This window comes from Tachyglossus aculeatus, chromosome X3, assembly GCF_015852505.1.
Source record: "Tachyglossus aculeatus isolate mTacAcu1 chromosome X3, mTacAcu1.pri, whole genome shotgun sequence".
In the NCBI taxonomy this organism is placed as follows: Eukaryota; Metazoa; Chordata; class Mammalia; order Monotremata; family Tachyglossidae; genus Tachyglossus; species Tachyglossus aculeatus.
In genome coordinates, this window is record NC_052099.1 from 31,657,929 (window position 1) to 31,685,741 (window position 27,813).

At 44.8% G+C, this 27,813-nt stretch overlaps 1 protein-coding gene across 1 annotated transcript; it reads left to right on the forward strand.

Moving 5' to 3' along the window:
• Nucleotides 1-996: 996 nt before the first annotated feature.
• Nucleotides 997-27,364, forward strand: CLPTM1L (CLPTM1 like). Its single transcript, XM_038770484.1, has 17 exons — nt 997-1,256; nt 3,718-3,818; nt 6,334-6,523; nt 11,447-11,592; nt 13,179-13,257; nt 14,389-14,506; nt 15,036-15,130; nt 16,489-16,573; nt 18,847-18,950; nt 19,501-19,566; nt 20,023-20,073; nt 21,058-21,140; nt 22,056-22,090; nt 22,940-22,995; nt 23,341-23,385; nt 25,729-25,844; nt 26,483-27,364. Exons 1-17 carry the CDS (start codon nt 1,095-1,097, stop codon nt 26,565-26,567), a joined length of 1,617 nt encoding a protein of 538 aa, XP_038626412.1. The 5' UTR covers nt 997-1,094; the 3' UTR covers nt 26,568-27,364.
• The last annotated feature ends 449 nt before the right edge of the window (nt 27,365-27,813 follow it).

Genomic DNA, 27,813 nt, shown 5'->3' on the forward strand with positions numbered 1-27,813 from the left:
GGGCGGCCGGCCTGCTGGGCGAATCCCGCAGTGACAGGTCGGAGGTGCGGCCGGCGGCGGGCGGGGCGGGGCAGGGCCGGGACGGGCCGGGCAGGGCCGGGCGGGAGGCACGAGCCGAGCCCCGGGGCCCCACACCGGGACCCTGCGCTGATCGCCCGCCGCCGCCACCGCCCCGCACACGGGCAGAACCAGCTCCCCCGTTCCCCAGGGGGCGCCCTCCCGCCTCTGCCCTCCACGCCCACTAAGGGGCGCCCTTCCTTCCCCGCCCACTAAGGGGCGCCCTCCCGTCCTTTCCCGCCCCGTCCACTAAGGGACGCCCTCCCGCCCACTAAGGGGCGCCCTCCCTTCCTTTTCCTCCCTGCCCACTAAGGGGCGCCCTCCCTTCCTTTCCCTCCCGGTCCACCAGGGGGCGCCCTCCCATCGCTTCCCTCCCCGCCCACTAAGGGACGCCCTCCCGTCCCTTCCCTCGCCGCCCACCTGGGGGCGCCCTTCCGTCCTTGCCCACCAAAGAGCGCGCTCCCTTCCCTCCCCGCCCACCAGGGGGCTCCCTCGGGCACCTTCCCTCCCCGCCCACCAGGGGGCGCCCTTCCGTCCCTTCCCAACCCGCCCACCAGGGGGCGCCCTCCCGGCCCTTCCCTCCCTGCCCACCAAGGAGCGCCCTCCCTTCCGTCCCCGCCCACCAGGGGGCGCCCTCGGGTACCTTCCCTCCCCGCCCACCAGGGGGCGCCCTCCAGTCTCGCCCTTTCCCACCCCGCCCACCAGGGGGCGCCCTCCCGTCCCTTCCGTCCCTTCCGTCCCCACCCAGCAGGGGGCGCCCTCGGGTCCCTTCCGCCCCCTCCCAGCAGGGGGCGCCCTCGGGTCCTTTCCCATTCCGTCCCCGCCCGGCAGGGGGCGCCCTCCCTCCCGCCCCGCCCTTTCCCTTTCCCTTCCCTTTTCCTTTTCCTTTCCTTTCCCTTTCCCTTCCCTTTTCCTTTCCTTTCCCCTCCCTTTTCCTTTCCTTTCCCCTTCCCTTTCCCTTTCCCGCCCGGCGTGGGGGCGCCCTCCGGGTCCGTTGCCGCCCAGGGTGTCGGTCGGTCGGGCGGGGGTCGTGGGCCATGTGGAGCCGCCGGAGCTCGTGGAGCAGCCTGATCGTGGGGGTGTTCGTGGTGTACGTGGTGCACACCTGCTGGGTCATGTACGGCATCGTCTACACCAAGCCCTGCCGCGCCCAGGCCAACTGCATCCAGCCCTACCTGGCCCGCAGGCCCAAGCTGCAGGTAGGCCGCTGCCACCGCCGCCGCCCCACCGGCCCCGCGGCATCACCCTAGACTGTGAGCCCACTGTTGGGTAGGGACCGTCGCTGTGTGTTGCCAACTTGGACTTCCCAAGCGCTTAGTATAGTGCTCTGCGCACAGTAAGCGCTCAATAAATACGATTGAATGAATGAATCTCCCTCCTCCCCCCGCCCCATTCCCCTCCCTTGTCCCCCTCTTCTCCTTGGTCCCATTCCTCCTCCTCTTCCTTGCCCCATTCCCCCTCCTCCCCCTTGCCCCATCCCCACTTCTTTTCTATGGCCCATTCACCCTTCTTCCCCTTGCCCCATTCACTCATTCATTCATTCAATTGTATTTATTGAGCGCTTACTGTGTGCAGAGCACTGGACTAAGCACTTGGGAAGTACAAGTTGGCAACATATAGAGACGATCCCGACCCAACAATGGGCTCCCATTCCCCTCCCTTGTCCCCCTCCCTCTCTTTCCCCTTTTCCCATTCTCCCTCTTCCCCCTTGCCCCATTCCCCTCCCTTGTCCCCCTCCCTCTCTTTCCCCTTTTCCCATTCCCCCTCCTTCCCCTTGTCCCATTCCCCTCCCTTGTCCCCCTCCCTCTCTTTCCCCTTTTCCCATTCCCCCTCCTTCCCCTTGTCCCATTCCCCTTCCTCCCCTTGTCCCATTCTCCCTCCTCCCCCTTGCCCCACCCCCCCCTACTTTTCTGTGGCCCATTCACCCTTCTTGCCCTTGTCCCCCTCCCTCTGTTTCCCCATGTGCCATCTCTCCTTCCCCTTGTCCCATTCCCCCTCCTCCCCCTTGTCCCATTCCCCCTCCTCTTCCTTTTCCCATTCCCCCTCCTCCCCCATGTGCCATCTCTTCTTCCCCTTGCCCCATCCCCCCTCCTTTTCCATGGCCCATTCACCCTTCTTCTCCTTGACTCATTCCCCCTCCTCCCCCATGTGCCATCTCTTCTTCCCCTTGCCCCATTTCCCTCCTCCCTCTTGCCCCATTCCCCCCCTCATCCTTGTCCCATTCCCCCTCCTCTCCCTTGCCCCATCCCCCCTCCCTTTCCATGTCCCATTCACCCTTCTTCCCCTTGACCCATTCACCCACTACCCTCTTGTCCCATTTCCCCTCCTACCCCTTGTCCCATTTCCCTTTCTTCCCCTTGTCCCATTTTCCCTCCTCCCTCTTATCCCATTCCCCTTGTCCCATTTTCCTTCCTCCCTCTTATCCCATTCCCTTTCCTCCCCCTTGTCCCATTTCCCTCCCCCCACCTTTGTCCCATTCCCCCTCTTTCCTTCGTCCCCCCCTCCACCCCTTGTCCCCTTTGTCCCCGTCTTATCTCCCCCCCCTCCACCCCTTGTCCCATCTCCCTCCCTGCCCTTTCTAGTCCATTTCGCCAGGTGTCCTTCTATCCCTTCTACCCCCCCAACCTCAACACACGCTGTCTGTCAATGTCAGTCAGTCAAGAGCACGTACTGAGCGCCCACTCCGTGCAGAACAACCGTGCTTAATGTTTTCTCACTTGGTGCCCATCCCACCTCCCCAACCCGCGCAGGTCAGGGGGCTTCCCTGCTCTTGGGGTCACCGTCACCTCGTTTCTCTCCGAGCCCCCCAGCCCAAATGTTGCATTTTCCCAGGGGAAAGCCCCCTCTTCCTGAGGGTTTCTCCTCCACTGCCTCCCACCTTCGTTCACTCCCCCAAAGCCCCTGTTAAAACACCAGCTTCTGCCATCAGGGTTCCAAAATAATAATAATAATAATGGCATTTATTAAGCGCTTACTATGTGCCAAGCACTGTTCTAAGCACTGGGGAGGTTACAAGGTGATCAGATTGTCCCCCGGAGGCTCACAGTCTTCATCCCCATTGTACAGATGAGGTAACTGAGGCGCAGAGAAGTGAAGTGACTTGCCCAAAGTCACACAGGTGACAATTGGCAGAGCCGGAATTTGAACCCATGACCTCTGACTCCAAAGCCCAGGCTCTTTCCACTGAACCATGCTGCAAAATCTGTATGAGTTGTCAGAATGCCAGATGTATGCTCTCCCTCCCTAATCAATCAATCAATCAATCGTATTTATTGAGCGCTTACTATGTGCAGAGCACTGTACTAAGCGCTTGGGAAGTACAAATTGGCAACACAAGCACACACACACATGCATAAATATCAATCATATTCTTATTTATTGAGCACTTACCGTGTGCAGAGCACTGTACCAAGAGCTCGGCAGAGTACAATGTGACAAAGTTGGTAGACATGTTCCCTGCCCACAACGAGCTTACAGTCCCTATCATTTCTCTCATTTTAAAATTGGAGAGGTAGTGTAGATTCCTGACCTTACAGCAAAGCTAAGTCAAATCTCAAGCATCCCTCTTCCACAGCCCCAAAATATGACTAGTTTTAGGACTATTTCCCAATAAAAAAGCTCTCGCGTCCTAATCTGCCTGTATTTGTCATTGCTTCTCAGCTAAGCGTTTACACCACCACTCGCTCCAATCTCGGCGCTGAAACTAATATCGATCTGGTTTTAAATGTGGAGGATTTTGACGTCGAATCCAAATTTGAAAGGTATGGTCAAAGTTTAAAGCCTTTTTTGTAGTCCTTGTTTAGCAGGCTTCCCGCTGTGTGACCTTGGGAGAGTCACTTCTGTCGCTGATGACGGGCACATTGGAAAATAAGCCATCTTCTAAAAGGCATTTTGTTTTGTTTTACCGCATTATTCAATCAGCAGAGTGCTTACCATGGGCAGAGCACTGTACTAAGTGCTCGGGTGAGTACACCATAACAGTTGGAAGACAAGTTCCTTACTCACAACAAGCTTGCAGTCTAGAGAGGGAGACATTAATAAAAATTACAGATATATACAGAAGTGCCGTGGGGCTGAGGGAGGGATGGATAAAGGGTGCTGTGTGACTTTGGGCAAGTCACTTAACTTCTCTGTGCCTCAGTTACCTCATCTGTAAAATGGTGATGAAAACTGTGAGACCACCTGATCACCTTGTAACCTCCCCAGCGGTGCTTTGCACATAGTAAGCGCTTAACAAGTACCATCATTATTATTATTAAACTCAGGTGCAAGGGTGATGCAGAAGGGAGTGGGGAAGGCGAATGTCGGCTTAGGGAAGGTCTCTTGGAGGAGGTGATTAGGAACTTTCTAATTCCTGTAAATATTCAAGTTTTACATAAATCAAGATGTAGGCCTAAAGCAATAAACCAGGGTGCAAAGTAGCAAGGTTCAAGATTTAAAACTGATACTACCACCCAAGGTTTAGAATATAGTCATGATGTTGATGATTATTACCTATGAGAGAGTTTTTGGGATAGATGAGAGCTCGATTTATAGGGGTGGAGATCAGTGTTTGTTCTAATACTATTAGTGTTTGAGTCTGGATGGTACACTCTGCGTAAGGTGGGCACTTGCCTTTTTAATGGGCTGGAGTCCATTAAATTATTAAAGATCATTTCGTTCAGGAGTGCGGGATTAGGAAACCATATTGAAAAGAAAACTGGCCACCAGAAAATCCCAGAAATTCACTGTATTGTTGCAGTAAGGTGGACAGCAAGAAGGACCTCTTCATATGAGCGCAAAATTGTTTATTAAGTACAGTTCATTTGTTTCCTTCCATTCAAATCATCAGATTTAATAAATGTGTTCAAAAGAATGCCCGTTTTTAAGAATGCTAATTACCTTTCATTTCTCCCCCATTTCAAATCCTTCTCATCTATGTGCAAATTCTCAATCCTCCACGAATTTCTACAGTAGTTTAAAAGAAGTTCAAAGTCTCTTCTCGTGGCTGTTAATACGGTTACTGTAGCTCATCCTCATGACCCAGAAGTGTTTTTCTTCTGTGGTAGAGGATTGATGGCCACACACATGATGTTTCAAGCAATTTATAAAATTGGGTTTCTCTAGTTTTATATAGGCAATGCAGTTTTCAATGCGTTGGCCAATTTAAAGGGATTGCTGGGGGATTATCAGCCCTGGAAATTATAAAATGCTTCAAGGCATATTTTCCCTTGAAAATGCAGGACTAGTTGTTTCATTCATACATCCAGTCGATCGCATTTATTGAGCGCTTACTGTTAAACCCGTTTTACTGCATAAAGCATCCAGCTCACTCTCATTAGTTTGGCCATAATAATAATAATAATAATAATAATGGTATTTGTTAAGCACTTACTTTGTGCCAAGCACTCTTCTAAGCGGTGGGGTAGATAAAAGGTAATCAGGTTGTCCCCCATGGGGCTCACAGTCTTAAACCCCATTTGACAGATGAGGTAACTGAGGCCCAGAGAAGTTAAGTGACTTGCCCAAAGTCACACAGCTGACAAGTGGCAGAGGCGGGATTAGAACCCACGACCTCTGACTCTCAAGCCCGGGCTCTTTCCGCTGAGCCCCGCTGCTTCTCAGCATCAGACCAAGCAGTTTGCAGGTTGTCTCTGGAAGTGTGTTTAGAGCAGTATCACAAATTTTTGTAGGATAGAAAGCCTCTCGGCGGAGCGGAGATGGACAGGAGATGAATGGAGAGGAAAGTCGGATTCTCCGGGATCAGACCGCAATTGGAGTCTTGATTCTGCCCCCATTCATTCAATGGTATTTATTGAGCACTTACTATATGCAGAGCACTGTACTAAGCGCTTGGGAGAGTACAGTAGAATTAGCAGGTACTTTTCCTGCCCATAGTGAGCTTACTGTCCGGAGGTGTCAAGCCTGCCATCCTCACTGACACAAAAGAACACGCAGAGCTATAGTTGACAAAACTGAAAGTGTAGCTTGCTTATTTAAAGGCCTCCTGAGGGTTTGATTAGTATTAAGTTTCGCATCGCACTGTCTACAGATAATTATGTGGCCAGGAGTTGTGTAACGAAACCAGAATGGTCTTATCTTGAATTTATGTGTTGAAGTGGGTATTAAGGTGATGCAAAAATGTGTGGGTGCTTTCACTTTTAGTGAAAATATGCAGGTGGAATCTGGTTCTTTGTTGAAGCCATGTCTAGTTTATGAACGTTTGTTGGAGTAGTTGCTACTGCGTTGGAGAGAATAGGACATAATTGTCAATCAGGGTTTTGATTTGTCTTTTAGAACCGTCAATGTGTCCGTACCTAAGAAAACACGAAATAATGGCACCCTCTATGCGTACATATTTCTGCATCATGCTGGGATTTTACCTTGGCATGATGGTAAGCAGGTGCATATAGTAAGTCCTCTAACCACGTATATGATCCCCAAGCCAGAAGAAATCAATCTTCTCACTGGAGAATCCACTACCCAGGTAAGTTTACTACTTTAGTTTCTTAGTCACAATGTAAAATGCTCATTTTTGGGGGTGGGGGGGTTCACCTTGACAGAGTTAGAATCCTGGTGCTCTCCTAAAGAAACACGAAAGCATGAAGTAGTTAATGTTTGAAAGTATTACTGTTAAAATGGCATTATTTTCTCAGCGGGAGTTGTTGTTCTCACGGGGCTAGAAATCTCGCATATTGGCCAAGTGTATTTTAGCACCCGTGAAGGGAAATCCAGTGAGTTTGAAGAAAGCAGCAAGGGTGTCTCCCAGAGATTTCCTCTCCCTTCCGTTCTTATCCCGTTGAAATCATCATTTTTGACTGTGTCAATCAATGCAATCCAAGGTGATAATGACTTAGAGATGTGCCTAGGCCACCTCCGGCTGCTAGGGCATCACCTCATTTAAGCAAGTAAGATTTATCTTCGTTTTTAAAGCCTCCAAGAAGAGGAAGATTCCATCGCTTACTTAGCAAACCCATTCCATTTCTTAAGATAAGTTTCTCTACATCTTAAACGCTTAACAGGTGTAAAACGTAATCTTAGCTAGCTATTTCCTTAGGATTAATACATTTTATCCATTCATTTAATCTGCCGAGATTAAAAATCCGTCAATCAGTAGTGCATAGTGGATGCCTACTGAATATTCAAGTGGACGGAAGTTTCCATAGGAGAATAATCAATCAAATGTGCTTACCGAGTGCTTACTGCGTGCTGAGCATTGTACTAAGTGAGATTATAATAAAACAGGAGAGACTTAAAGGAGTATGTTGCCAACTTGTACTTCCCAAGCGCTTAGTACAGTGCTCTGCACATAGTATGCGCTCAATAAATACGATTGAATGAATTGAATGAATGAGTAGAATTCGTCCATATGATAGAATGTAGCCTGCAAAATCAGGAAAAGGGTGGACAAGACCCACTTGTCACTGACCAAATCTCGCGCCAGCAGTGTGGGGAGGTACCAAAAGAGCAAACCCATTTTCACGTAGTGGGGAAGTTTACTAGAGGAAAAGTTGAGGCCGTAGGGATTGAAAGCTATGGAGGTCTGATGGCCCATCCCTAAACATTGGGATTCACTGTCCAGGAAGGCAAACTTCTCCGGATTTTTCTGATCCCGAGGTCTTGACGGCTGATGGCGTTTCACACGTCCTTACTGGTGTCAGTGGTGTTAGGAGGCCGGAGGCGTCTTCTCAGCACAGGCTAAAACTTCTCCTAAAAAAAACCTCGCTACTCCGGTCGCTTCCCGCTTCACCCCTGGTTCCGACACCACGCTGTGCTGTATTTGGACAGAAAGCAGGTGTTGGTATTAAACATTCAAAACATCTGTTATCGAAGAACTGACTGCCTATTGGCTTCCTTTCTCTGGTCGAATATTAATAATGACGGTGGTATTTGTTAAGCACGTACTATGTGCCAGGCACTGTACTAAGCGCTGGGTGGACACAGACAAATTGGGTTGGACCCAATCCCTGTCCCGCATCGGGCTCACAGTCTTATTCCCCATTTGACTTTTAGACTGTGAGCCCACTACTGGGTAGGGACTGTCTCTATATGTTGCCAATTTGTACTTCCCAAGCGCTTAGTACAGTGCTCTGCACATAGTAAGCGCTCAATAAATACGATTGATGATGATGATGATTTGACAGATGAGGCAAAGGGAAGGGAAGTGATTTGCCTATGGTCACGCAGCAAACATGAAGCGGAGCCGGGATTAGAACCCGTGACCTTCCGACTCCCAGGCTTGTGCTCTCTCCAGCTGCTGCTCTGTACTGAGCACTTGGGAAAGGACCATCCAGTTGGTGGACATGATTCCTGCCATCGGGAAGCTTGCAGCCTAACAGTCCCTGACTCTTGTCGCTGTCTTTTTAGGAGCTCTAAGATCCACTTAGTGCTAAAATGATGACACTATTTGGGCACTTCCTGCAAGGCAGGTGCTGTTCTTTATGGGCAGCAACTGTTCTGATCACCTAGTACACAGCAACTTGATGGTCCATGGCTTGATGGTGGTCTTCTCTACCGATCATTAGCAATTTTTGAGTGCTTACTGTGCGCAGAGCACTGTGCTAAGACCTTGGGAGAGTACCGTACAGCGGAATTGGTAGTTACATTCCCCACCCATAAGGAGCTGACAGCCTAGACGGAGAGACAGAGGAGGCGTCTATGCTTCGGGAATTAGGTCTCCCTCCTCATCGTTTTTTAGTAAGCCCGGTTTATTGGGGATGACAAGGATAGTTTTTAGGAATAACATCCCTTTCTGAGGTTCCTAAACAGGACTGCTTAGACGCCCAAATTCGGAATGGCCCTTGTAGTGCCTTTCATGGGACTTGAATTCATTCATTCGTATTTATTGAGCGCTCACCGTGTGGAAAACACAGTTTATTGGGGATGACAAGGAGAGTTTTTAGGAATAACATCCCTTTCTGAGGTTCCTAAACAGGACTGCTTAGATGCCCAAATTCGGAATGGCCCTTGTAGTGCCTTTCATGGGACTTGAATTCATTCATTCGTATTTATTGAGCGCTCACCGTGTGGAAAACACAGTTTATTGGGGATGACAAGGATAGTTTTTAGGAATAACATCCCTTTCTGAGGTTCCTAAACAGGACTGCTTAGACGCCCAAATTCGGAATGGCCCTTGTAGTGCCTTTCATGGGACTTGAACTCATTCATTCGTATTTATTGAGGGCTCACCGTGTGGAAAACACAGTTTATTGGGGATGACAAGGATAGTTTTTAGGAATAACATCCCTTTCTGAGGTTCCTAAACAGGACTGCTTAGATGCCCAGATTCAGAATGGCCCTTGTAGTGCCTTTCATGGGACTTGAATTCATTCATTCGTATTTATTGAGGGCTCACCGTGTGGAAAACACAGTTTATTGAGGATGACAAGGATAGTTTTTAGGAATAACATCCCTTTCTGAGGTTCCTAAACAGGACTGCTTAGATGCCCAAATTCGGAATGGCCCTTGTAGTGCCTTTCATGGGACTTGAATTCATTCATTCGTATTTATTGAGGGCTCACCGTGTGGAAAACACAGTTTATTGGGGATGACAAGGATAGTTTTTAGGAATAACATCCCTTTCTGAGGTTCCTAAACAGGACTGCTTAGATGCCCAGATTCAGAATGGCCCTTGTAGTGCCTTTCATGGGACTTGAATTCATTCATTCGTATTTATTGAGGGCTCACCGTGTGGAAAACACAGTTTATTGAGGATGACAAGGATAGTTTTTAGGAATAACATCCCTTTCTGAGGTTCCTAAACAGGACTGCTTAGATGCCCAAATTCGGAATGGCCCTTGTAGTGCCCTTCATGGGACTTGAATTCATTCATTCGTATTTATTGAGGGCTCACCGTGTGGAAAACACAGTGTATTGGGGATGACAAGGATAGTTTTTAGGAATAACATCCCTTTCTGAGGTTCCTAAACAGGACTGCTTAGATGCCCAAATTCGGAATGGCCCTTGTAGTGCCCTTCATGGGACTTGAATTCATTCATTCGTATTTATTGAGCGCTCACCGTGTGGAAAACACTGTTCTAAGCACATGGGAGAGTACAATACAGCAATCAAGGCACATTCCCTGCCTACAACGAGCTTACTCCCGCCGTCAGTAAGACGTGCATCTGAGTTATTTTTTCATCAGGATTGATGGGTTACACTAAACTACCCACAGGCTTCATTTTATCCCCCATCTTCCCAGTTTCACCATTCCCCCGGGGTGAACAGCCCAACCACTTACAATCTGTAGCAGACAGCAATTAGAGGATTTGGGGGTGACCCTGATTTGGATAGAATTAAAAGGAATTTGCAGGGAAATGCAGAAACTCAGAATTGATCTGCTTTACAAAGGGGGCTGGTGGGAGGCAAGCCAAGAAGGAAGTATAAAGAATCCTACCTCCTGAAACAATGGATAGGCCTGCCCGCTCCAACTCTGGTTAATCCCTGTAGCTGCAGCAACCTCCTGGGAGGGTGGGCAGGAACGGCAAAAAATCCTGCATTGGGGCAGAAGTATATGAGCCCCAGTGAGCCCTTTTCCCTCAGATGAGCAAAAGAAACCAGAAGAGGGAGGGGAAAACCAGGGAATCCGTTTCAACTGATGCTAGTTTTCCGCTCTTCCTGGTTATTTTGCCCCCATGAACTGTGAAACCAATCAGCTCAGAAGACAGACTCAAGTCTTCAGTCATCTCGTAGAATAACTAGCATGATTTCGTTGCGGCCCCAACAATTCTTCCCAAGTTCTGTATCCAAAGTTAAACCTTTTTTAAAAGTCACTGATGCTCTGTAATGTGCACAATGATAGCTTTTTTTTTTTTTTACCCTTCTGCTCTGCCGTTGGAACTTTGTGCTTTTAGAAGTTTTGAGGTTTATTTTGGTGATTTAAGTGATTTGTTCTATTTCAAAAGGTCGTGAGCCAGGTGTTGTTGGGGCAAGAATGGTATTTTTACTTTTCGAACAATTTGAAAAGTTACACTTCCCTGCCCACTTCAAATAGCGGTAGAAGTAGCAAGTACCTGTTGTAGGCAAAGCACCATACTAAGCGCTGGGAAAGAATCTCCGGGTGGGAGCTAGGCACGATTCTTGGCCTTCTGCAGGTTCACTTTTCTGTTCCTTCCTTGGGGGACTTATGTTTTGTCTTGTTTGTAGAGGGGCGCAAATGCCTGTAGTCAAGGCTGCAAATTTTCATAAAGAAATTGCATTTGTCAGTGCATGAAGACCCGTAAATTGTAGCAAGGTCTCTTCTGAGCTTCTTTCACTTGCGGTTTTATTCCTGAACTCTTCAGCGGCCGCGGGATCCTATCCTGTTGCCCGGTCTTGATTTGGCAGAGTTTAAGGTCTTTTTTTTTTTTTCCTAAATGAGCTTCGTAATTTGTCCTCGACTATTGATCATGTACCACTCTTTACTCGAAAGCAAATTGAAGCGGAGAAGAAGCAGACGAATGCTCTCGACGAGCCGGTTTCTCACTGGAGGTCAAGGCTAACGCTGAACATTATGGTAGACGATTTTATCTTCGACGGCACCTCTCTCCCTGCCGACGTCCACAGATACATGAAGATGTAAGAGGCGGTCGTTCGGTTATTCATTCATATTTACTGAGCACTTAAGGTGTGCAAACCACTGTACTAAGCAGTTGGGAGAGTACAGTGTAACAAATAGACACATTTCCTTCCCACAACGAGCTTACAGTAGTGCTAATAATTAGGAATCTGTCTGAAGAACAATAGTCTGAAGAATATCTGTCTGAAGAATAATAATTGTGGTGTTCTTTAAACGCTTACTATGTGCCAGGGACTGTACTAAGTGCTGGGGTAGACCATCTCTATATGTTGCCGATTTGCACTTCCCAAGCACTTAGTACAGTGCTCTGCACACAGTAAGCACTCAATAAGTACAACTGAATGAATGGATGAATCCAGTCCCTGTCCCACACGAGGTTCACGGTCTTAATCCCCATTTTACAGCTAAGTGAACTAAGGCACAGAGAAGTGAAGCATCTTGCCAAAGGTCACACAGCAGACACGTGACAGAGGCGGGATTAGAACCCACACCCTCGGACTCCCAGGCCCAAACTCTTTCCACCCGGCCACCCTGCTTGGATTAAGGGACCGATGATCTGATCTGTGGATCACCCAGTCGTTTGGCTCTGTTTCTCTTCTCACACTCTGCCATTTGGATGCTTCCCTGATCGTCAGCACACAGTAGAAAATAGAGCAGTTCTTTCCAACCCCGAGGGTGCCAGAGCTTTAGTGGGTGCTTCTTCTAGTGGTGGGAGACCTTGAATATTCGCCACGCCATCACCCATCGTACATGGCAAGAAAAAAATAAATAAACAACACATCCAGAGCTTTAGGGATTACCCTGGTTCAGGACTCCTCCATTTTGGTTGGCAGTGGCAGCGACTGATTGGCTTTGGGGGAGAAAGATTCATTCGTTCATTCAGTCGTATTTACTGAGCGCTTATTGTGTGCAGAGCCCTGTACTAAGCGCTTGGGAAAGTACACTATAACAACAGATACATTCCCTGCCCACATCATCATCATCAATCGTATTTATTGAGTGCTTACTATGTGCAGAGCACTGTACTAAGCGCTTGGGAAGTACAAATTGGCAACATATGGAGACAGTCCCTACCCAACAGTGGGCTCAGAGTCTAAAGGGAGCTCACTGAAACTCTTCTCTAAAAGAGGCATTTATGTTATTTATTTATTTGACTCGTTTCGACTTGTCCCTCATTATCACGGATAATTGAAAGCTAACCCTAGTGAGAATATATTTTTCTGCTAACAGTGGTACCCCTTAAAATCGATGCTCTGTTTCAGAGGGATGGCTTCTTCTCAACTTGAGAATTTCCTCCTGTTTTCTTCCCACCTCAATTATTCCTCACAGACAGATGTGGGAAAATAAATAGGAGCAAATGAGAAAGTTGCCTCTGATAACTGCCCTCAAAGTTGAACTTCGAAGAGTGGACGTTTTAAGATAAAATTTCCGGACATTGATTTTTCAAAGGATGCAAGTAGATGCAAGGGTAGAATGATAAAAGTCTGTAACTCTCATGATACTGATGGGTGATTCCTGTAGGGTTTCTTGCGAGATCACGAACCTTCCCGGGAGTCATATTAAAATCAATGTTTTAATCCCACAGGATTCAGTTGGGGAAAAGTGTACATTACCTGCCAATTCTATTTATTGATCAACTAAGCAACCGAGTGAAGGACTTAATGGTAAGTGATTGCCCATCAATTTCTTTTTGGTTATATTTGAAATGCTGCATCATGTGTGTCCTAAGAGGGGTGGGTTGAATTTGAATGTATATTTCAGTTTCCTCCGTGTTTGGCATTTATAAGTAATAGTTATAAGTAATAATTATAAGTAATTTATGCAAAATAATCCAAAGTAGGAGCTGATCACTGTAAGGCAATAATAATTAATAATTAATATTATTATAAGGTTATTACTGTTCCCGTTATTATGGTGATGAAGCAGCATTACCTGTGGATGGAGTGCGGTCCTGGGAGTCAGAAGGATGTGGGTTCTAATCCTGGCTCTGCCACGTGTCTGCTCTGTGACCTTGGGCAAGTCACTTCACTTCTCTGTGTGCCTCAATCACCACATCTGTGAAATGGGGATTACGACTGTGAGCCCCATATGGGGCAGGTACCGTGTCGCACTCAATTTGTTTTTATCCACCCCAGCGCTTACTGCAGCGCCTGACACAGGGTAAACATTTAAGAAATACCACAATTATTAACAATGACAGTATCTGTTAAGCCCTTACCGAGCACTGGAGTCGATACAAGGTGATGAGGTTGAATACAGTCTGTGTCCCACATGGGGCTCACAGTCTTAATTCCCATTTTACAGATGGGGAAATTGAGACTCAGAAAAGTTAAATGACTTGCCCAAGGTCACACAGTAGTTCAAGTGGCAGAGCTGGAATTAGAACCCACATCCTCTGATTCCCAGGCCCCTTCTCTTTCCACTAGGCAACGCTGCTTCTAAAATAAAGCGGGGTGACTCTTTTCAAGGCACCCTAGACCCGAACTCTTTAATTAGGTTATAATTTTATTTTACGACTATAATGAACTTACTCCTCTCAACAAAGCAGTTTATAGTTTGGGAATGTAATAGACTTCTTAGGGTAAGGGTACAAGGGTAAGGATAGAGTGGAATTTAGTTATCTTATTCCTCTCTAGGGTTATTTTCAAGTTGATATAGGGTCATACTCTGTAATAATAAAAAGTCGGTGTATTTAACAAAGTGGCCAGCCATTAAGTTTTTAACTTTTGAAACCTTCGGGAATTCTAAGGCACCTGGTTCATATGGTTTATTTGTCTTTTCTGGGCGATGTGCAGGTCATAAATCGTTCAACAACCGAGCTACCTCTAACAGTGTCGTACGATAAAATATCTTTAGGGAAGCTCCGCTTTTGGATTCACATGCAAGATGCCGTCTATTCTCTGCAACAATTTGGTACGTTGTCTTTTGAAATAAGAGAACGGCAACTCAGGCTTAGTTTCAGGGTTTCTGTTGCCTAGAAATAGTACTGCAAGTTTATCCCCAACTGTGTTAGAACATGCAAAACCGTTACTATTTCTGATTAAATAACTGTACACATACGGGATTCTTTGAAAACTTGCGGCAGTTTCAGTCTTCGTGAATATCTCATTGTTCAACTGCTTAAAGAGTTTTGATCAGTTGGGTTTTTTTTAAGCCGTGATGAATTACCTCCATTGTTTCCCACCCTCCCCACCTTTAATTATACAACTTCAAATCTCCTATGTCGGGTATAATTTTAATCAAAGGGAGCCATGATCAGGAAATTACCCTGGGTAATATGTTTAAACCGTGATGAGACTCACACGTCATTGAGTGAAACAGTACCGTATTTGTTGGTAGTGGGACATATAAATCCATCTGCATGATTTTTAACTCTACCTTTGGAATTTGGGGCCTTGTATTTTATATTTTAGGATAATTCAGCTTCCTTCCTTTTATTTAGGATTCTCCGAAAAGGATGCAGATGAAGTGAAAGGAATTTTTGTAGATACCAACCTGTACTTCTTAGCTTTGACTTTTTTTGTAGCCGCATTTCATGTAAGTGAATCATTTGTTCTTGAGCAGCACCTAACTAAACAAGCAGAGCCTTTGATGTTGTTGAACTACTCAAGGCTATGAGATGATCAAAATGCTCCTTCACTTTTGTTTCCCAGAGCATTCCTGCCCCGGGAACACATAGACCAAAGCCAAAATCCCAGATTTTTTCCTCCCAGGCAGCATCTGAAGCCCTGTACTTTAAACCGCGGGTTTTCAACTCATTCTTTATGTCCTGAGACTTTGAGTTTTCAAGGTTGGGTTGTGAACTGGGCATCCATTCCTGGGCCCTATTTGTGATCCGTGATGTGTGTTTGGGAAAAATCACTTATACCCTCATTAGCTCAGCTTCCTCCTCTGAAAGATGTGATTAGGATTTTAAGGCTTAACCCAAGGCTATTGTGTCTAATCCATAAGTACCAACTGGGGATGATGATTACTTCCATGCTCACTTTACGAGGATAAGAAGATGAACAAGATCGTTAATATTGGTAAAGCACTCTGAGGTCTATAAGCCATCTTTCTTCCAACAATCTAGACTGTAAGCTCATTGTGGACGGGGAATGTGTCTGTTATGTTGCTATCTTATACTCTCCCAAGCGCTTAGTCCAGTGCTCTGCACACAGTAAACGCTCAGTAAATATGTTTAACTGGCTGGCCTCTGGCCGTGGACCTGCTAAACTGCCACTCCTTTCCCATTTCCAGCCTCATTCGCCTACCTTTTTTTAAAAAACGGTATTTGTTAAACACTTACTATGTGCCAGACATTGTACTAAGCACTGGGGTCGGTACACGATAATAAGGTTGGGTACAGTTGAGAAATTGCAGATTGCTCAGTGCAAACCAGCACCACTACCGCAGGATGCCGATCCTACTGATGGTAGCCCAAACCTTTCCCCTGCCCCATCAATCCAGTGGTATTTATTGAGCGCTCACTTTGGGCCAAGCACTGTCCTAAGCAGCTAAGCAATGCTCACTTGAGTGGCTTAGGGCCAGAGAAGAAGTCCAACAAGATTTCCAGGGACAAAGTATGCAAGAGATTGTCTCTCACACTCCCAGTTGCAGTGTCACCAGGGAGGGTGTGTCTTTGAACCAAAGAACAACTAAACTAAAGCTAGTTGGCTCCGTCTTCCCGGTGGAGTAAAATTTTTCCCTAGCGTGCCGAGCAGTATAGTACCGCCCAGTGAAAAGGCAAGAGGGGACACCCTCCGTCCTCCGCCTAATGAGTGGATTTAATTTGAGGTTTTACTTCTGCTCCCTGGGACAGGGCTGTTGGTCACGTTGTGAGAATTCCCACATTGTGTAACTGATGTGCTTACTTCCAATATCAATCAAATTACTGTCCCTTTTTGTGTTGGCAGCTTCTCTTCGATTTCCTGGCATTTAAAAATGATATCAGCTTCTGGAAGAAAAAGAAGAACATGATTGGAATGTCTACTAAAGCAGGTACTCCTTAAAGAAGGCAGAATGATTCTTGCAGTTCTCTTTATTTCCTCACATATCAGTCAGGACCCAAGTAAATTGTCTGTGAGCCTTGGGTGAAATAGCAATATGAAGCCGTTCTTTTCTGGTATAAGCAATGCTCCATTAATTAGGCCTTCATTATGTAGCCTGGATGAAACTAATCCGAAAGACAGGAAGTCTTTTCAGATCTTAGGCCCTACTCAGAGCTCACCTACTCCAGGAGGCCTTCCCAGACTGAGCCCCTTCCTTCCTATCCCCCTCTCCACCCCCACATCTTACCTCCTTCCCTTCCCCACAGTACCTGTATATATGTATATATGTTTGTACATATTTGTTACTCGATTTTACTTGTACATATCTATTCTATTTATTTTATTTTGTTAGTATGTTTGGTTTTGTTCTCTGTCTCCCCCTTTTAGACTGTGAGCCCACTGTTGGGTAGGGACTGTCTCTATATGTTGCCAACTTGTACTTCCAAGCACTTAGTACAGTGCTCTGCACACAGTAAGCGCTCAATAAATACGATTGATGATGATGATGATCTTGTAATTATGTCTCTCAGTGTTTAGGCATATGCGGAATAAAGGTCTTTCCCATCACTTGGATCACTGTCAAATCAGAGAATATTGTTTCTGAGATCCTCTAATGTCCTCTTCTTCAAGTGGAGCAAAAGTTAGCTGTAGTTTTAAAAGAATGATCTGACTCCTTTGGTTCGGTGCCCAGGGAGAAGTAAGGTTTGAAGTGTTTTTGAACTCCACTTCTGTGCCTTATTTCTGATAGCTGCACTGGTCAAAAAGCTGTTTTATTTTCTTGTGTGTACAATATGAATGCAAATTTCAACTGGGACCCATGTAGTCTTTAATTTGTTGTTCTAAAATGATCTTGTGGAGGAGAGATTATCTTGATTTTTTTTTTTTTTGGTGTGTGTAATATCTCTGGAAAAGAAGAGTCCACTGAGTTACTGTGGAATACATTTCAGTGTTTAATAGTCTTCACTGGCTGGAACTTTTTCCTTATTTAATCAAAAGCTGTCCCACATGCTACAGTTTAAGCCCATTTGCACTTGTTCATTCATTCAGTCATATTTATTAAGCACTTACTGTGTGTAGAGCACTGTACTAAGCACTTGGTAGAGTAACCAGGCATTCCCTCCCCACAGTGAGTGTAAGGTCTGACTTGTTTCCTGTTCAGTGAAGGTGTGGAAAATCTGGCTCCCATCCCTTTTTTTTCATATATATAACTACACTTCGTATGCTTAGTGAACAGTAAGTCTGATGAGTTTCACCTAAGCATCTAGCAGCAGATTGACTGTCAATCCAAGCTGCTTTATCTGAAAAGGCATTGCCAGGAAAGTGGATAATATCTGAATTATTTTGCAATAGGCTGAAAGTGGCTTGGCCAGAATATCTGCTAATAGGATCTACTAAAAGGCGTGTTTCGTGTCTTTCTCAAATATCTGCAACTATTTTTAATCAAAGGGGTGAGGGTAGTTTACGTTTATTCATACTGCATTCACCTCATAGTTTGCCTGAGTCAGGATAATCAGTTACCAAATGAAAGATGGAAAATTGCTTTTTAAATACCAGGAGATAATTTTGCTTTGTGATGATGACTTTAACCGGTATTTGCTTTCCGTGGAGCCTAAGTTATTTGTCATCTAGTATTCACTTGATTTTTGTGGCATTTTTTAAGACTCTTGAGAGGAGATGCAATCAAAAGTTGGTCTAAATTAGGTGTGGCATTCAACAAGTGCTGACAGTGTATCAAAGATGGCCCTACTACAAGGTGATCAAAGTCACAAATATTTTAAGATTCGCTTCTGAGCTACAAAATTAATTTTAGTTTAGGAACTTGTGCTTCATGTGTGTTCCTAGTTTCTGGGCTTTTTCTTTTTGCCATAGCTGAAAAGGCAAATGCTATGCCCCCAGCCCAAACCACATCATCACACACTCACACTCACTCACTCTTGACTTTTGGGCTGTCATGTTTGCAGCCAGGCTTGACCTTAGGTCGTTGGCGCTTCCGATTTATTTCCGGAATAAACTAATTGGTGACTTCATGAAAGGGTCTCAAAGCAGTTGGGAATTAAGTCTTGACTTCGGAGAGAAGTTCAGGCCCCAGATGAAACTGAAGGAAATCAAAAGAAATAGAGCCTCAGAGTTGGGCAGTTCAGCAAATCTGTGCGGGGGGCTTAAATTGTTTTATGTCCTTCAGGGTGTGATAGTGTATTAACGCACACATATTTGTCTCTTCAGTGCTCTGGAGGTGCTTTAGTACTGTGGTGATCTTTCTTTTCCTCTTGGATGAACAGACAAGTCTCTTGGTCCTGGTCCCGGCGGGCATCGGGGCAGTGATCGAGGTGAGTTTCAGGAAGCTCCCTGAGGGCTCGTTTTGGGCTTGGAATTCCTTTCTGCAGAGGTCCACAGTGTCCTGGGCTGCCCATGAAGCCGGGTCAGTTGTGCTAGCCCACTGAGTACTTCCCATCCTTCCTCTTCTTTTGGCTGGACGAGAAGCCGCGTGACGTATTTATTGAGCGCTTACTGTGTGCAGAGCACTGTACTAAGTGCGTGGAAGGAAACACTATGACAGAGGGAATGACCATTCCATGACGAAGATGAACCATCCCCTGTTATCTTAGAAGTGTTTCCAGGAAGTATCCGTTTTTGAAAAGTATTTTAGAAGTATAAAGACATTATCCCTGATAATAGTTGAGGAGGAGGAGCTGTTCCCAAAGCGGAAGCGATGGGATCGAGGAAGAAATATTGTTTCCAGGGGCTTTCTATCACCTTTTGGAGTCCGCATGTAAAATTCAGCCAACCATATACTAGGTGTTGGCGGGATTTTCCTGTTCTATTGTGTCATCATTGGTTTTTTGTAATGTCTTAAAATACTCTCATCTTTTCCTTCAGCTATGGAAAGTAAAGAAAGCGCTGAAAATGACCATTAAGTGGAAAGGCTTGAGGCCCACATTCCAGGTAAAATTTGTCGTTCGTGAAGCCTTGCAATTGATTTTCTCCCGTTGTCCCACAGGGAGCTCACAGTCTTAATCCCCATTTTCCAGATGAGGTAACTGAGGCACAGAGAAGTTAAGTGACTTGCCCAAAATCACACAGCTGACAATTGGTGGAGCTGGGATTAGAACCCATGACCTCTGACTCCAAAGCCCGGGCTCTTTCCACTGAGCCACGCTCCTTCTCGTGAAATCCATTACTCCGCAGAGTAAAAATATACTCATAATTGACAAACCTACAGTAAAAGGGAAACCTGAAAACATAAATACAGTGCAAAATGTACTATTCCATAATTGTATCAACTTGGTCCTAAGTGTAATTGTTTTTTTCACAGGGCAGCTAGACCTGAGATAAGAAATTAAGTTGTCTTTACAATGGAGAATGCATTACTGAATGTAACATTGTTTTCCTTTTAAACAGTTTGGAGCATACAATGAATCTGAAAGAAAAACAGAGGAATACGACACTCAGGTAAGATGTGGAGAATTGATTACAGTCTGTTAGATTTCAAATATGGCATGCTTAATTTTCAGTACTTCAAAAAGAGCCTTTATTTTTCCCTGTTGGATTGATCCAAACCGAGTTACCCATACAGCTATTAATTAAATTCTGTGTTCTCATCTTTGCTGGAAGATAATTCATTCAATCGTATTTATTGAGCGCTTACTGTGTGCAGAGCACTGTACTAAGCGCTTATATGATGGCATATCCCTATTCATCCCCTTTTATCAGTTGATTAGTGATTGCTGGGTTTGGATAATATATTGTGCATTAGGTACCATGAAGGACTGTATGATCAGTCAATCAATTGCAGACAACCTGTAAGTGCTATTGATTAGAGAAGTAGCATGGTCTAGCAGATAGAGCCCAGGCTTGGGAGTTAGAGGGCCTGAGTTCTAATCCTGGCTCTGCCACCTGTCAGCTGTGTGACCTTGGTCAAGGCACTTCACTTTTCTGGGCCTCAGTTCCCTCTTCTGTAAAATGGGGATTAAGATTGTGAGCCCCACGTGGGACAGGGACTGTGTCCAACCTTATTATCTTGCTTGCTTAAATGCCAAGCACTGTTCTAAGCACTAGGGGAGAATTCAAGCAAATCGGGTTGGACAGAGTCCCTGTCCCACATCAGGCTCACAGTCTTAATCCCCGTTTTCCAGAAGAGGTAACTGAGGCCCAGAGAAGTAAAGTGACTTGCCAAAGGTCGTGCAGCAGACAGGCAGTGGAGCCGGGATTAGAACCCAAGTCCTCTGACTCCCAAGCCCATGCTCTAGTCTCTAGGCCATGCTGCTTCTCTGTTCCAATTCCATTAGTGTTTTGCAGGGAATCCTGCATCTCCTGGCTCCAGGCAGGTCATCCATGGATACCCTGCCATAACCTTCTCAGCTTTCCCAAGTTTATGGCATTGGCTGCTGTTCACCCTCAGAACCCCGGACTGAAAATCTATCCATTTCCTTTCAGGCTATGAAATATTTGTCATATTTACTGTACCCGCTCTGTATCGGAGGGGCAGTTTATTCACTCCTAAACGTTAAGTATAAAAGGTAAGATTCTTTACTTTTAAAAAAATAAATTAACCCTGTTGAATAGCAGGCAGTGAAGGGGGTTTTTTTTAATTATTTTTAAGCTAGGTTTGTGGGAATCAGGATGGGAATCGGGCCTGTTTTAACAGTGATTATTAGGTGGGATTAGAAAAGTTCTCCTTGGGCACACGTGTAAAAGAACTGTCCACTAATTATAGCCTTAGCGGGATTGTCTAGAATTAAAGCGGTCTGATCTGGAGAATCCAGAGGCTCTTTCTCATCGTGGTCCTCTGTGCTCAGTAGGTAGGGAAAGGCTGAAGAGACCTGTCCTGCTTCAGCAATCAATCAATCGTATCTATGGAGCACTTACTGTGTGCAGGGCACTGTAGTAAGCGCTTGGGAGAGCACCACACAACAATATAACAGACACATTACCTACCCACAACGAGGTTGTTCCCTTGAGTTTCCCTCGGATCATAAATGGCTCAGACAGGCCCCCAATTCCCTGTAGCTCTCTGGACAGAAGAGGGGCGATTAAAGGAGAAGAGGAGAAAGAAAGAAGTGGGAAGGGGGGTTAAGAATTTGAAGTGGACAAAAAAGGGGAAAGTAGAGTTACTTGGAGTGGAGAGGAAGGGAGAAAAAGGCATTCAGAGAGGACAGAGAAGATGGGGCAGGAAGGAGGGAGACAGGAAGAGATGAGAAGAAAAGATGTAAACAACAGGGAGAGGGAATCAGAGAGGTAGAAGCAAACATCATGGGACAGTAGGAACATGGAATTGGAATTGAGAGGGGCTAGGATCCATGAATGTTAAATTAGGATCAATCAATGGTATCTATTGGGTTCTTACTATGTGCAGAGTACTAGTGTAATTATAACCACCAAAGAGAATGAGGTCCCTTTTTCTTAAAAGTGAAACCTTTATTTTTATCCTTCAGTTGGTATTCCTGGCTGATCAACAGCTTCGTCAATGGTGAGTCTTTCAGGATATTTCAGTTTTGGCATGTCAGAGATTTTCAGAGAGATTCTGGTTTTATTTGACCAGGATGGGTGTCATTTGTTTTGGAAGGAATGTAGCTTTGTGAGTGAATGCAATGTAGAATACAGTCTGCATGCAATTTTGTGAACAAATACGATCCAGCGTATTGCGGGATGATATGGCACAAATTGAAGCAAGACTAAAACTTTAGGTTTTCTCTGTTTAAACTGTAATAGTTTAAGATTTAGAGAATCATCAGCAGTCTGAGTGTGTCCAAAGCTGTTTCTTCGTCAAAGACATTTTTGATCAGAAAGAAAAAAAAAATCTGCAAAGCAATAGACTTGATAATAAGAGATATTTCAGTTTTGGCTTGTCAGATTTTCAGAGAGATTTTGGTTTCATTTGACCAGGATGGGTGTCATTTATTTGGGAAGGAATGTAACTTTGTGAGTGAATGCAATTTGAATACAATTTGCATGTAATTTTGTGAACCAATACGATTTAGTGTATTACGGGATGATATAGCACAAATTGAAGCAAGACTAAAACTTTTGGTTTTCTCTGTTCAAACTGTAATAGTTTAAGATTAGAGAATCATCAGCAGTCTGTGTCCAAAGCTGTTTCTTCCTCAAAGACACTTTCGATCAGAAAGAAAAAAAAATCTGCAAAGTAATAGACTTGATTTGTTTTAATTTACATGTTCAATCATTATTTTAAAAAAGAACATGAATTGGAGTCGCTTGCCTTTCAAATGGGTTCATTCATGCCTTTTTTAGTTGGAGATCAAAAGTGTAGGGAGTGTTTCATGGAATCTATCACAGAATATTTGTGTTTTCTCCTCAGGGGTGTATGCCTTTGGATTTCTCTTTATGTTACCCCAACTCTTTGTGAATTATAAGGTAAGATATCAGCATGTCTTTTTAGGGGTCATCATTTCTTTCTCTGCTCTATAGTTATGTAATCTTTTTTCGGCAGAGAGGTCAAACAGCACCAAACTCCGTCGACAACAAATACAAAAGCACAACAAAATACAGTCTTTGCCTATGCACGGTGTAGTTAGAACTGGCAATGATGGGGGAGAAAAATCAGGGGAGGAGATTCTGCATCGGCTTTTTCAGCCACATAAGCTCTCCCAGTTGGTAAAGTTCACAGAGTGACATCTCCATGTATGAAGGACAACTATATAATCTTTTTTTCTCACACTCCCCTACCCTAGAATAATCTCTGTGACTCTCTACTTCCAGATGAAGTCCGTAGCACATTTACCATGGAAGGCGTTTACATACAAAGTAAGTAAGGCTATATATTTCCCTTTCTCACCCCAGCCCACCGCAAATTATTACAGCACTGAGCATTCTCGGTGTAAAGCAAAACAGTTATTTAGCTAAAGTATTAAAACTCACTTCTGCTGGGAGGCAGCATCACAGGAGAGAGTCGAGGGCGGAGATTCTGGTTTACTGCACGGAAGGAGACAATGGTAAACCACTTCCGTATTTTTACCAAGAAAACTCTCTGAATCCACTACCAGAACGATTGCAGATGGAGGTGGGGCGTTCTGGGAGAGATGTGTCTGTCCCTCGCATCACTCGACGGCATAAGGCAACAACAACAAAGTATTAAATTCTCAAGGATCAGTAAATCACCTTAATATTTCAATTTATCATCCGGTGAATTTTCCTAGGGACTGATGTCTCTGCCTTTTAAGCATGATTTTATAACATAATAGATAAAGAAAAGTACTTTAATTTTGTACTTTGGTTGCAAGTGTTCACTGGGTGCAGTGAAAATATTCGTTGGGCCTAAGAATACATTTGTTTCATTGCCACTTTTTAAAATCTTTCAATTATAACATTAAATCACTGGCATCATAAGAATGTACTCTGAAATATTGTTCTCTGAGTTGTAGAGCCATCAGAAATGCATGAATTAAACTAATTAAATTGCTCACAATTAACGAAAGAAAATTGAAATGCCGGAATAATTCTGGAAATTAGTTTTGGGAAATTCTAGAGAAATCATCATCATCATCATAGCGCTTACTATGTGCAGAGCACTGTACTAAGCGCTTGGGAAGTACAAATTGGCAACATATAGAGACAGTCCCTACCCAACAGTGGGCTCACAGTCTAAAAGAAATAAAGTTCTGATGAGCAGTTTTCAGCATGGTGACCCGTTGTCAGACTTTTACATTGGATTTGTGACTACGCAGTGGGTCGTATACAGTTCTCCCTAAGTAGAATTACTGGTCATGTGGACGGACACATGGAAATGCATCCGTTTTTCCTACTCGTTGGAGGGGAGCCAATTCTTATCTCCCCAAGGATGACTTGGGTGGCTTTTCTGCTTGAAAGAAAGAGGGGAGGGTAAGCTAGAGGAAGGGAACTGGCAAAGCCCAGGGCCAGAGGCATCCCTCCAGCCAACCAGTGGGCACGGCAGTCTCGCCCTCAGCTCAGGCCCTGAGCCTGTGCCAGTTTTTTGTTTCTTTTTACGGTATTCGTTCAGTGCTTACTATGTGCCAGGGGCTGTGCAGAGCGCCGGGGTAGATGCAAACTAATCAGGTTGGGCCCAGCCCGTGCCTCACACGGGGCTCCCAGTCTTCCTCCTCATTTTACAGAGGAGGTAGCACAGAGAAGTGGAGTGACTTGCCCAAGGTCCTACGGCAGACAAGCGGGCAAATCGGGATTTGAACCCGGATCCTTCTAACTCCCAGGCCCGAGCTCTATTGTTTGAATTATGTATATCATTGACCTCATCTTTTCATTGTTTTTTCTTGTTTTTAACCTTTTCTTACATCTCTTACATCACTTTTAGACTGTGAGCCCACTATTGGGTAGGGACCGTCTCTATATGTTGCCAACTTGTACTTCCCAAGCGCTTAGTACAGTGCTCTGCACACAGTAAGCGCTCAATAAATACGATTGATGATGATCTCTGTCACCAACCCATTTCCCCTTCTCACTCCTGAGGACCAAAAACCCCTAATTCTGACTTGCATATTGTTTTTCTCAGTGCTACGTACGGTGCTTCCTATACTCTTGATATTCACCCCACCATTAGTCCCACAACACATATATATGTACATATCTTTAAATTATATAGTGTAAATTATTTATTCGTATTAATGTCTGTCTCCCTCTCTAGATGGTAAGTTAATTATGGGCAGGGAACATGTCTACTAATCCTGTTGTATCCGTGTTCCACACATAGTAAGTGTTCAGTAAGTCGCTCAAGAAGCAGCATGGGCTACTGGATAGAGCACGGGCCTGTGGGTCAGAAGGACATGGGTTCTAATCCCGACTCCACCACGTGTCTGCTGTGTGACCTTGGGCAAGTCACTTCACTTCTCTGTGCCTCAGTACCTCATCTATAAAGTAGGGATTAAAACTGTGAGCCCCTTGTGGGACAGGGACTGAGCCAACCTGATTACCTCGTATCTACCCCAGCGCTTAGAATAGTGCCCGGCACATAGTAAGCTCTTAACAAATACCATTAAAAAATACAACTGATTGATTGACAGGTGGTTAAGAAATACTATCACCACCACCACTATTACTGTTTGAAGACAATATGGGCTTTTTCAACTAAACTAATACCAACGATTTCCTAATTTTTCTCTCCCTTTGCTTTGGTAGGCTTTCAATACATTCATCGATGATATCTTCGCCTTTATCATCACTATGCCAACGTCACATAGATTGGCATGTTTTAGGGATGATGTGGTTTTCCTTGTGTACCTGTACCAAAGATGGTAAGTTCCTCTCCAATTATTTATCTTCTCCTGCTTTCTTTTAGTTGTCAGTCTTGATCAAAAGGCAACTCAAGTGTGTCTTATAATCTTGGACCGCCTTGATCTGAATTCATTTTCAGGATCATCCCCTCTACAGTGTAAGCTTATCATAGGCAGGGGACATGTCTACCACCTCTGCTGTATTGTCATCTTCCAAGCGCTTAGTACAGTGCTCTGCACACAGTAAGCGCTCAGTAAATATCATTGAAGATTTTGGAGTAGGGGATAGAATTCATGTGGAAACCACAAATTTGCAGTCAGTTGATGCATCAAAAGGCCTTTTTCTTCACATCTGTTGATTTGTCACTCTAAAAACAGAGTTTCAGAGACTGTGGTACCATGCTTTCAAGTTCAAATTGCAGAAATGCTTAGCCTTCATTATTTCCACATTAGGCGAGGTTAATTTAGTTTACGCTTCCTAATATGGAAATATCAACTCACTGCCCACCCAAAGTTGAATTTTAACCACTGAATTTTTGATCCTTTCGTAGAGTGCTGAGAGTTGTCAAGGGCATGTGTAGGTTGTTTGATTTCTTCCTCTGTCTTGGTTTTAAAAAGAGTAACGTATCCTAACTTCTGTCACCATTGTCTTCTCTCAGGCTTTATCCTGTGGATAAGAATAGAGTAAATGAATATGGAGAGTCCTATGAAGAAAAGCCCAAAAGGAAACCCCACAGAGATTAATCCTTCAAATCATTCTAGAAGAGGCCTGTCTCGGGACTGCCTTTGATTTTGTGTATTGGATCCTAATGTTGTTTTTCTCCTCTTCAAGCAAAGAACAAAGTTTGCATCATCAACTGAGTATTTTTGGAAAGCTTCAATGGACTCTTATGGACATCTCTCTTCTACATTGCCAAAACCTCTTTTTTGAATGCTTCTGATAGATTTTTTTGGATCCATTTTTATTGTCATTTTGTCTTCGTGAAGAAGGCTGCCAATAATTCAACCAGCCACCGCCGAGCACCTAAAAGTTTTCCCGGAAAGTTTAGCCATCCTTCTCAATCCCAGAACTGAACGACACGGTTTTCACCCTCCATGGCTTATAAAAGAATGGCTGCTGGAAACGATTTCTAGTGCTGATGCCGTTGGCATCAGAGAGATGCGCTAGATCCTGGGAAACTAGGGCAAAGCCAAATAGCTCTCGTGGGATGGAGAAATGTCATTTACCACTGCAGACGGTTTTCTAGGATTTAAATGTAAAATTCCGCAGACCTGTACATAATAAGCACTCTGACCAACACGTTGAAGACTCACTTTTCTTTGGTTTAAAAATGTGTTTCACTATCAGCGCGTTCATTTTCAAATAAATTTCACTGGCCGTAGAAACTCTTCTTGCCCTTGTGTGTGGGAGGGAAAACGTTTTAGACATTTGAATTGTAGTTTTTCCTCCCAGAGAGTCTCCCAGATAATGAACTCACGATACGGCCCTTTTGGCTCTTTCAACAATAATAATAATTGTATTTGTTAAGCGCTTACTCTGTGCCAGAGTTAAGCGCTTAGTACAGTGCTCTGCACATAGTAAGCGCTCAATAAATACGATTGATTGATTGCCAGATACTGTACTAAGCGCTGGGGTGGGTACAAGCAAATCAGGCTGGCCACAGTCTGTGTCCCACCTGGGGTTCACAGTCTCAATCCCCATTTTGCAGATGAGGTAACTGAGGAAAAGAGAAGTGACACAGCAGACAAGTGATGGAGTCAGGATTAGAACCCGTGACCTTCTGACTCTCAGGGCTGTGCTCTACCCACTATGTCATGATGCTTCCCAAGGAGGGTGTTTGGTTTGTAAAAGCGCGGGACCTGTTAATCCGTGTTTACACTGCGAGTACTGGTCCATTTCTGTCTTGCATGTAATAACGGAATTTATCTTTAGATCCGATTATTCTTCCAATTGCCGAAACATAAAATGATTTAATTCAGCTCACCTTAG